Source organism: Callorhinchus milii, unplaced genomic scaffold (assembly GCF_018977255.1).
Source record: "Callorhinchus milii isolate IMCB2004 unplaced genomic scaffold, IMCB_Cmil_1.0 Scaffold4, whole genome shotgun sequence".
NCBI classification, from domain to species: Eukaryota; Metazoa; Chordata; class Chondrichthyes; order Chimaeriformes; family Callorhinchidae; genus Callorhinchus; species Callorhinchus milii.
In genome coordinates, this window is record NW_024704745.1 from 488,698 (window position 1) to 500,044 (window position 11,347).

At 42.1% G+C, this 11,347-nt stretch overlaps 1 protein-coding gene across 1 annotated transcript; it reads left to right on the forward strand.

Annotated features, from left to right (window-relative positions):
- The first annotated feature begins 283 nt into the window (after positions 1-283).
- Positions 284-6,696, forward strand: LOC103186761 (interferon alpha/beta receptor 1). Its single transcript, XM_007905974.1, has 6 exons — positions 284-470; positions 1,588-1,775; positions 2,802-2,959; positions 4,236-4,383; positions 5,009-5,166; positions 6,064-6,696. The coding sequence occupies exons 1-6, from the start codon at positions 292-294 to the stop codon at positions 6,358-6,360; spliced, it is 1,128 nt and encodes a 375-aa protein (XP_007904165.1). The 5' UTR covers positions 284-291; the 3' UTR covers positions 6,361-6,696.
- The last annotated feature ends 4,651 nt before the right edge of the window (positions 6,697-11,347 follow it).

Consider the following 11,347-nt stretch of genomic DNA (forward strand, 5'->3'; position numbering starts at 1 on the left):
TTCCGATGTGGTACCAGGGGAAGTGTTGCATTGTTGGAGATGTCGTCCTTTGGATAAGACCTTAAACTGAGACCCCGTCTGCCTGTTCAGGTGGACGTTAAAGATTCCATGGCACTATCCGACAAGAGAAGGGAGTTTCTCTCTTCGGGTGTCCTGGCCAACAAAACTCCAGATAAAATCGCTGGGATATTGCCTTGTGCAATTCAGCTGTCACTAATACACAGCCACTGCACTTTTACCGTAAAATCCTGTGAACCTCTTTGAGACGGTTTGACGACATAATAAGGCACTATGTGTCAAATGCAAGGATTTTTATTGTACTTTTCATATTTATTCTTGTATCTAGTGCTCGGAGAATTACCTACACCAGGAAATGTGACCATCGATTCCGTCAACCTGAAACATATTCTCAAGTGGAATTCCATTCCTTTTCATGATGAACGTGTGACTTACTCTGTACAGTACCAAGGGTAAGAGAATGTGCTTTGACTTAAAGATTAAAATAGATTTATTGTACAGCACGAAAACTGGCCATTCGACCCACGCAGTCTGTGCCGTTAAGTAGGAACCCGGCTGTTAGTCAATTGGCAGAATGCTTTCTGGGGGTAATAATCCCTTCAAAAAAAATAATAATGATAATTTGGTCCCACAATCCACGACTATTTGTGGGACACTGCTGTACGCAATTAGATGGTGGAAGGCGAAATTGTTGAACTTTGGTCTCCTTTCCCCTAGCAAATTCCTCTTTTCTTAAGGTGTCAAATTCTAGACTCTGAAATGCTCAATGAACAAAATAAATCTAGAGCCAGGTGGAATTTTGCCCACAAGATACAGTCAATTCACTTCACAATATATCCTGTGAAGCACTTTGAGAAGGCTCGACATGATAAGGTGATGTGCAAGGATTGTTGTTATTGTTATTATTATTATTTCTTCCCAGTCGTGAAATGAAAAATTCATGGCTTCCTTCAAAATGTTACGTTAAATCTCTTACGAAATTTCATGCGGGCAGTGAAAGGAGTGAGGTGGGGAAGTGTAACACGAACCTTTAGATTTCATTACGTTACTCAGCGCGAGGTTCATGAAGAGCACTTTGTCTTTAGAGGCAAATTAATATAGATTTATATAGACTGTACAGCATGGAAACAGGCCATTCACCTTAACCACATCAGTCCACAGTTCACATCAGTGCTTATACTCCACATGAGTCTCCTTATGCGGGGTTTTGACAGTAAATAAAGATAAACTGTTTCCTAACTCCACACGCCTCTGTTTACCTAGTAGTCAGTAGGAACCTGGTTGTTAGTCAATTGGCGGATCGCTTTTCCGGGGACAATAATTCCTTCAAAATAAATAATAATAATTGGGTCACTCAATCCACGACTGTTTGTGGAACATTGCTGTGCGCAATTGGCTGCCGCGTTCGCCTACAAATACACAGTCAATTCACTTCAGAGTATATTCCGTAAAGCGCTTTGAGACGTCTCAAAGATGTGATAAGGCGCTTCATCAAATGCAAAAAGTTATGTTCTATTGTTTGGGCTTTGCTGGGTTTGTATCCTATCTCAGTCTTATTTCTTTCTCCAGGCTATTCGAGAGACGTAATGACCAAAACTGGACCGAGGCAGAGAACTGTACAAACATCACCGAAACAGAATGCAATTTGTTAGAATATTTAGCCTTCATTGCGACATACTTCATAAGAGTCAGAGCTGAACGTGGAAACCAAACTTCTGAATGGATTGAAGCAAACGCTTTCTCTCCATATAGAGACTGTAAGCAAATCTCATACAATGCCGATTAACCTATAGCCTGTTATAGCAAGGTCACCGTGATAGGAGTTATGGTGGAGTCTCGTAGCGTATCAGTTAGAATGCTCGCCTCGCAAGCGAGAGGACCTGGGTTTGATTCCCGGGCAGGACGAAATGTTAGGCAAGTTTCCTTACTCCACATGCCTCTGTTTACCAGCAGTAAGTAGGAACCCAGTTGGTAGTCGATTGGCTCCTTCCTACCTCTGTGATCTGCTAACCCCTTACTGGCCTGTCGGCTCCCTCTGCTCACCAGGCTCTGGCCTGCTCCTCGTTCCCCTGCCAGCCTTCAGCCTCTCTGCCCCCAACATTTTGAACACCATCCCACAGTCCCTTCGCCTCGCTCCCTTTCTTACCTCCTTGAAGGGATGTCTCAAGACCCTCTTCTTTGACCACCCGACTGACACCCTCCTACGCCTACCCTCCCTGCCCTCCATCCCACCTGAACCCAACCCCCCAGCTCGGGTCCAAATCCCTGACAGTCCAGTGCCTCGGGACTTGCTCCCGTCATAAAAGGCGCTGTGTAAATGCAATTTGTTGTTGTTGTCCTCTCACTCTGACTCAAACTGTAAACCTGAAAAGCTCACATTTTCAAATATCTGTTAGTTTTAAGAAAATTAGTACCAGACAAGAACAGACATATCCCAAAGGTATAAAACGGCATGTCAGCTGCAAAATGTACAGTAACTGCACACTAAATCCTGTGAAAGAGGTAACAAGGCGCTATATTAAATGCAAGAATGGTATTGAATGCAAGAACTCTGAAGAGGAGCTTGTTATTTATGTCAAAAAAATAAATAGGACAAAGTTTAAAAACTGTGACTTGAATTCATATAACATTTTTGTGTGACATAATTTAAATTTGTTTCCGCGCACTTTACACTGTATTCTGTGAAGCACTTTGAGACGTGTCGAGGATGTGATAAGGCTCTGTATCAAATGCAAATTATTATTAACACTGGATTTCCTATTTTTATTTCCTTTGTTGTTCAGCCGTGATTGGGCCAGCCATGGTGCAGGTGGAATCTCTCTTAGGTCAACTGCAAGTCAGCGTTTTCGACCCTGTGACAGAAGAAGGAACGTCCATGCAAATGATGTATCCTGATTTGGCTTACTGGGTATTTTATTGGAAAGACACAGAAGATACCAAGGTACATTTAAAAAGGGATATTGCCATTGCCATTGGAGAGGGAGTAATGCATCATTTGCAAAATGCAAATGTGCCTTGCGTGGGCTTTGATGTCATTCGTATCCTATAATAATAATAATAATAATCCTTACATTTGATACAGTGCCTTATCACGTCTCAAAGCACTTCACAGGATACACTGTAAAATGAATTGACTGCATATTTTGTGGGAAAAACGCGGCAGCCAATTGTGCACAGCAGCATCCCACAAACAGTCATGGATTGAGTGACCAAATTATTATTTTTTAAAATTAAATTTTAGCATTTATTCCTCCCAGAAAAGCGATCTGCCAATCATCTACCAATCAGGTTCCTACTTCCTGCAAAGTCGTATGGAGTAAGGAAACCTTCCTAAGTTCCCAGACTGCCTGGTAATCAAACCCACGTCCTCTCGCTTGCGAGGCGAGTGCTCTAATTGCTGCGCTACAGGACTCCAAATGTGATGAATGTTTGGCAAACAAATACTGTTTAAAAAAAAGTTCCCTTTAAATAGAATGATCCGCATCACAGTTTGCATTCATAACTATATAAGGCAAATATATAGGGCAAATAACCCCTTTGTAATCCAGTTGTTTGCGTCCAATATCTCAGCAGCCCCTTTTAACCAAAACACGAAAAAATGTCAACATTCCTTCCTATGCACACCCGCTATATTTGCAAGAAGCACTGACATCACTTACTTTGTGCAAGAAGCAATATTGACCACAGAGTGCACAATGTGAAGGCAGATCTGAGTCTGTATCCCTGTTGATAGCTCGAGTGTGTTTCACTCACAAATACACAATGTATTGGTTAGAGCACTTGCCTCACAAATGAGAGGACCTGGGTTTGATTCCTGGCAAGGCAAAGCGGCTCTGTTTACCTAGCTGTAAGTAGGAACCCAGTTGTTAGTCTTTTGACGGATTGCTTTTCCAGGGGTAATAAAAAATGCGCAGTCAATTCATCTGTTGGCCATTTTTAAAGAGTGTCTCATTATAACGCAGAGAGTCTGGTCTCTATGAACACAAACCACTGCATTATAATTGCATTAACTTTGTAGGCGCCTAGATACAAAAACATGCAGTCACTGCACTTTACAGTATATACTGTGAAGCGCTTTGAGACGTCTCAACAACTTAATAAGGCGCCACATTAAATGCAAGGATTATTATTACATTTGTAATTCTGTTTATTTTTTCTTGCGACACATGATAAAATGCAAAATACTTCTTTATATTTAAAAAATATTTTTTTTTCAGGTTTATAATAAATCTTTTACTGGAGTAACAGTTCTATCAGAACTCCAGCCTTGGACTACCTACTGCTTGAGAGTGCAATCTTACATCAAAAACCCTTTTCGCCTTGGGCAAAGCAGTTCTATTCTTTGTAACCAGACCTCTGCAAATGGTAAGACTGTTAAATCTACTTGTATTTTATTTTGGGGCGAAATCTTAGGCAAGTTTCCTTACTCCACACACACGCCTCTGTTTACCCAGCAGCAAGTAGGAACCTGGTTGTTAGTCGATTGGCGGATCACCTTCAAGAAAAATATATCAATAACAACAACAAAATTACATTTACAGAGCGCCTTTCATGTCGGGAGGACGTCCCAAAGCGCCCCAAATAAGATGTTTGTTAGGTCAGGGTATCGAGGGATACGGGACAAAGGTGGGCATTTGGAGTTGAGGCACAGATCAGCCATGATCTTATAGAATGGTGGAACAGGCTCGAGAGGCTGAAAAATAATAAATTGGTCACTTGAATGTCCAAGTGTTTGTGGGGCGGTGCATTGCACAATTGGGTTTCGCCCACAAATCGGGTGTGGATTCCTGACTGTCCAGTGCCTTGGGACATCCTCCTGACGTAAAAGGAGCTTTGCAAATGTTGTTTTTGTCTCAACGGCGTGATAAGGCGCTATATCAAATGCGAGGATTATTATTATCATTAATATTATTATTATTATCTTGTGTTTTGAATTCTTGTATTCTCGGCCCCTTGTGATTACAATTTGTGTTTTTTTTTATATACGCAGCCAAAACAAGAGCTCTGAAAGCGGCCAGCTTTCTTTTTGTCTCGTTGTTTTCTGTCCTGCTGGTGACTGTGGGGTGCTTTGCCTTTCTATTCTTCGTGCACAGGACCATCAAACGCATCATGTATCCGTCCTACAGTTTCCCTTCACACATACGAGAAGTATGAACAATTTTTTATTACAAGTGATTTATCTTTACCAGTTCAGGTTGTTGCTGTTAATTGCTGGTGACCCCCGAGCTACAGAACGCCAGATTAGGTGCCCGTGTGTGCTCTTGTTCACTTGACTGCCTCAGACCTTTCTTTGGAGTCCTGTAGCTCAGCGATTAGAGCGCTTGCCCTCACAAGCGAGAGGAATCGGGTTCGATTCCCGGGCAGGGCAAAACCTTAGGCAAGTTTCCTTACTCCACACACGCGCCTCTGTTTACCCAGCAGCAAGTAGGAACCCGGTTGTTAGTTGATTGGTGGATTGCTTTTCCAGCGTTAATAATCGCCTCAACAAAAAAGAAATAATAATTTGGGCACTTCAATCCACGACTGATGGTGGGACACTCCTGTACACAATTGCCTGCAGTGTTTTGTCCACAAAATTTTGTATTTTTGGGGTGAAACGTGGCAGCCAATTGCACCCAACAGCACCTCACAAACATTCATGGATTGAGCGACTAAATTATTAGGAACATAGGAACAGGAGGAGGCCATTCTGCCCCTTGAGCCTATTCCGCCATTCTATTCGATGATGGCTGATACCCAAATACCCACCTTTGCCCCGTAACGCTAGATACCCTGACCTAACAAACATCTATCCACCCTATTTTTTATTTATTTATTTTTAAAGGGATTATTACTCCTAGAGAAGTGATCCACCAATCGACTAACAACCGGGTTCCTGCTTATAGCTAAGTAAACAGAGGGAACTCGACAAATGTTCCACCCCACCCAGGAATCAAACCCGGGTCCTCTCGCTTACTCTAACCAATACGCTACAGGATTCCACACAGGAAGCATTTGAATGAGTTCATCCTTGTTTTACTGACGCAGGTATTTTATATTTTGCAGTACTTGACTGAGCCATCTCAACAGTCCATATTTGCAGCACTGGACAAGGAAGAATTGCACGAAGATCACTGGGACAAACTCTCAATTGTATCTCGATCAGAAATAACCACAGTGCTCATAGTCACAAAGCTAGATCACAAATCATTTTCAAACACAGCTGATACCCAACCTGAAGGGAATACAGAGGAGGATCTGGACAGCAATCAGTCCAGCGTAGATTCTGGACATTTCTCCAGTGGTACGGACACCTCTTTCCAGAAAAATTCACAGATCCATGAGAATATAATCAAGAGATAGAAACAATGGGAGGAAATGGAATTTGATGAATTCGCTTTACGTTCCTCTCTTAACCTGACTGCTTTTTGTTGTACACGTATAGGGCTGTAAGTACATCAAAGAAAAGCAACTGGTTACTGTGTTTTTTTCACCGCTTGTATTGGCCAGAAAAGTTAATGGTTGTTCATAGTCCAAAATAGCAGGAATGCAAAACCATTGGACTAATCTTCAATTTTTAAATATTTCAAAATGTTTATTTGTGTGAAATACGGGGACTTGTTGAACGCGCGGCCAAAGCGTTTGTGAAGTCTTTTGACTTTTGAGTCCTGTAGTTCAGTGGTTAGAGCACTCGTCTCGCAAGTGAGAGACTTGGGTTCAATTCACGCGCAGGGTGAAACGTTGGGCAACTTTCCTCACTCCACACACCTCTGTTTACTTAACAGTGTCAATAGGAACCTGGTTGTTAGTCGATTGGCAGATCGCTTTTCGGGGGGTGATAATCCCTTTTTAAAAAAGCATAATAATTTGGTCACTCAATCTATGACTGTGTGTGGGACGCTGCTGTGCGCAATTGGCTGGCGCTTTTCATCCACAAAATATACAGTTGATTCACTGTACAGTATAATCTGTAAAGCACTTTGCGACGTCTCAAAAATGTGATCAGGCACTTTCTCAAATAATAATAATAATCCTTACATTTGATATAGCGTTTTTCACGTCTTCTCAACGTCCCAAAGCGCTTCACAGAATATACTGTAAAGTGAATTGACTGTATATTTGTGGGCGAACGCGACAGCTAATTGCGCACAGCAATGTCCCACAAACAGTCGTAGATTGAAAATGACCAATTTGTTATTGTTTTTGGAGGGATTATTATTAGGCTCCGTGTGGAGTAAGGAAACTTGCCCAAGGTTTCGCCCTCTGCCTGGAATTGAACTCAGGTCTCTCGCTTGCAAAGCGAGTGCTCTAACCACTGAGCTACAGGACTCCAAATGCAAGGATTATTATTATTACTGACTTTCTTTGTATTACAGAGAAATAGTTAGCCAAATTTCTCCTTCATTTTTCATTTTACGCGCACACAAATAAAACAACAAGCTGAGTGTAGTTGTTAAGATTAAGTCAACTTTGTTGTTGTAGGAACCTGAACTGTTTGGTAGAATTTTCTGAATTACAGATACTAGTTTGCAAGTGATTTAATGTGTTCTTTTCTGTAAACGTTACCTCGAGTCAGAACTAACCGTATGTTTGGATTACCAGGTAGTTTCTATTGTGATCAATTTATAGCTGGGTCTGGTTACATCAGTAGTTATGCATCTGATGCAACACATTTTGTTCTTAGGACTAAATATAGTCTTACCGAATTCATTGTCAGGTGTGTCAACGATGCAGAATTGACAGAATTTCCTTCCGCTGGTTATTGAAAGCATTTGAACTTTTACACTGACATTTTGTGCATGTGGAACTCAAATGCAATGGGACACAATTGGTATGTTGTATTCCCACTCTGCACGTTCATAGAATTATACAGCACAGAAGGAGGCCATTCGGCCCGTCGTGTCTGTGCCGGCTCTTTGAAAAGAGCTTCCAAATCAACTCCACTTCCCCACTCTCTCCCCATAGCCCTGCAAACTTGTCCTCCCCAAATAATTATCTAATTGATGTTGCATAATGTTTGGACTTGTTGGAATGGAATGAGGTTTTGGTGCACTGGAGCTCTGTACCGTGGGACTGCGGTTAGCAATTGTGGTGCAGTTTGGTGCAATCGGGATGAATAGAACATGTGCATTGGGATGTGGTAACAAGTTAACAAGCCATTGTGTATCTTGGAATCCCTTACGTCAGGGCGGTCCAACTGGTGACCTGTGGGGCGGATCGGTCTTCTTTATCCAAACCAGCCTTGGGGTGTTGTTATTGTACTTTTGCACAATTTACAGGTTTGAGGGCTCAAAACATATTGTCGAGCTGCAGAACTCGCTTCCCCTCCCTACACCACATTATACATTGGAAATAAGCAAAGCCTTCTGGCACAAATGCTCAACCGAGTCAACAATAGTACCTCCTGCCCAAACGGAACAGACGCTTGAAATGGATTGACTTTTGTTAATTTAACTAACATTTACGGGCAATGCAGGCTGAATATGCAACCATTAATATCATTAATAACCATTAATATCAGCCCAGTTTTGGATTACATGACATATTTATCTCTCCCCCCCCCCGCCGGTCTGTATCTCTGTAATACTTTTATATTCTGTGGTATGAATCTTCAGCTGGTTTCATTGCAATGGGGACGGTGGAAGGGGAGAGGTGACCGTAGGCACGGTCAAAGAGGTGGGTGGATTTTAAGGCAGGACGTAAAAGTGTAAAGTGTGGAGCGAGCTGGAGGGGCTAAGAGGGAAGGAGCAAATAGTAACTTCTGCTGAGTTACCAGAAGTGCAACATTCCAACCTGTGGGCACTCTGATGCAGAAAGACATTTAGAAGCATATTACGTGGGGTGGGCTTCTCTTCGCGATTTTACTCCCCCCCACCTCCCCCACCCCCCCGATTTTGACCCAAATTGTTCCATTCTCAACTGAAGCACAACAGCAGTTTACTATGAAGTGAATTGATTGACTGTATATTTTGTGGGTGAAACGCAGCAGTCAATTGGGCCCAGCAGCGTCCCACAAACAGTCGTGGATTGAGTGACAAAAAACTTTGAAAGAGTTGGAGTTGTGCAGAGCGTCAGCACACTGCCCAGTGAAATCGATATCGATGCTGCTGTATCTACGGATATGTACACGGGGTGAGGGAATTTACTCCAAGAAGAAAGCGTCCATTAAAAGTGAAAGGAGGAGTAGTAGTGAGGCCCGTAAGGAAGGAGGGCTTTCTCCAGTGGGAGTGGATTGTGGGAGTTCCAGAAGCTGTTGCTGTTGCCCAGAGTCGAATCGGGTAACTATGATTGTGATTCTGTCTGTTGTCTAGTATCTAATAATAATAATAATAGTATATCTGTATAAGGGACACTGTGTAGCTGATTTGTCTGCTCAAACGTTAATAAAACCTTTTTTTGAAAGTAATGTGGTGTCAAGTCAAGTAAATTTGTCTATGTCGGGACAAATGTAGACTTCCTTCCTTACATTGGATGAGTCAAGGTGCTGAAAGCCAAGCAAATTAACACCAGGACAGATTAACTGTACTCCAGGATGCCTAACAACAGCAACAACTTACATTTATACAGCGCCCCTCACGCATGGCAGCGTCCCAGAGCACTTGACAGTGGTGCAGTACGACTCCGAGCCAGGTGGAGATGATTGGAGCACAGATAGATATCACAAAGGTGTCAGACACCACCGATGAGGGTGCAGCAGAATGGAAGCAAGCAAATATGGTTCCTATATTCAAATCATACCTGGCAACTCCAGACCCATTGGTCTGACCTCAATAATTGGCAAACTGATGGGAGACAATCAGCAGACAGAGAATGTTACTTTACCTTGTATAAAAATAACATGATGAATAACATCAAGTGCAGGTTCAGAAACGGTAAATAAATAATAATACTATTTATATTTGATACAGTGTCTTTCACGTTGGAAGCACGCCTCAAAGCGCTTCACAGAATTTACTGTAAATCCCCACTTTCAAACCCCTTATAAAGACCTTCCTTTTTGATTGTGTTCACCTCCCCACCCCCTTCTCCCTCTGGCTCAAGGTCAGACTCCATCACCGATGAGAGATGTTTCAAGATAATAAGCATTATTCAATTGCGAAATAATTATGGCAGGCATTATGATGGAATTTACATTTGACCACAGCAGATCATGGGATTGCCAGAAATTCCCCTCTCCACCCCATCAATAAAAATCTATTCACTGAGTTTCCTCAAAATCAGCAGCGTTTCCAGTCACTATGATTCAGTTATGTTTTATGGGGAGATTTTGGAGTCCTGTAGTGCAGTAGTCAGAGCACTCACCTCGCAAGTGAAAGGACCTGAGTTTGATTCCTGGGCAGTGCAAAACCATAGGCCAGTTTCCTTACTCCACTGTTTGCCTAGAAATAAACATGAACTTGGAGCACAGTAAGTAGGAACATGGTTATTAGTCGCTTGGCGGATTGCTTTCCGGGGTAAAAATCCCTTCAAAATAAATAAAAACAATAAATCCACAACTGTTTGTGGAACTCTGCTGTGCGTAATTGGCCGCTACGTTTGGCCATAAAATATACAGTCAATTTCATTTTACAGTATATCCTGAAAAGCACTTCAAGACGTTTCAACAACTTGATAAGGTATTATGTCAAATGCGAGGATTATTATTATAGAATTTCAGTGAAACCAACGTAAATAGATTCAGTCGAATATCCGTTCAGCAAAACCAAACGGTTTCTGAAATACTCGTTGGGGGTTGGGAGGGGGAGGGGGAGGGGCAAAAAACAGATCATTTGACAATGGGAAGTTGGGACTTTTTGTTCTGCATTAAAATACCAGTGTGGCAGAAACAGTTCATCGGCCAAAATGAAGCAGCAACACTTGCTCAGATTGATAACTTATTCTGACTAAATCAGTAATATAGGTCGAGCTCACTCCTCAAAATGCTCAAAAAATCCCTCCCCACACTGTGCACGCGAAGCCAGTGTCTAACTAATATGTTACACGTTGAGTCCTGTAGTATCGGGCATTGCCCCGCAAGCGAGCGAACCTGGGTACGATTTCCAGGCAAAACCATTGGCAATTTTCCTTACTCCGCACACACGCCTCTCTGTTTACCTAGCAGTAAATCGGAACCTGGTTGTTAGTTGATTGATAGATCTATTTTCTGGGGATAATATTCCCTCCAAAAGCAAATGAAAATAATAATAAATTTATATTTATACTCCACTCCCTCAGCTCTCACACCAAGGTTTTTTTCATGAATGTCAACTGCCCTCTAATACTTCACTCAAGTGGCTATACTTCAAGTGTGAGCTTATACTAAGAGAATTAACAGACTATTTACAGACAATGCTTATCCTGTCCTTACCCG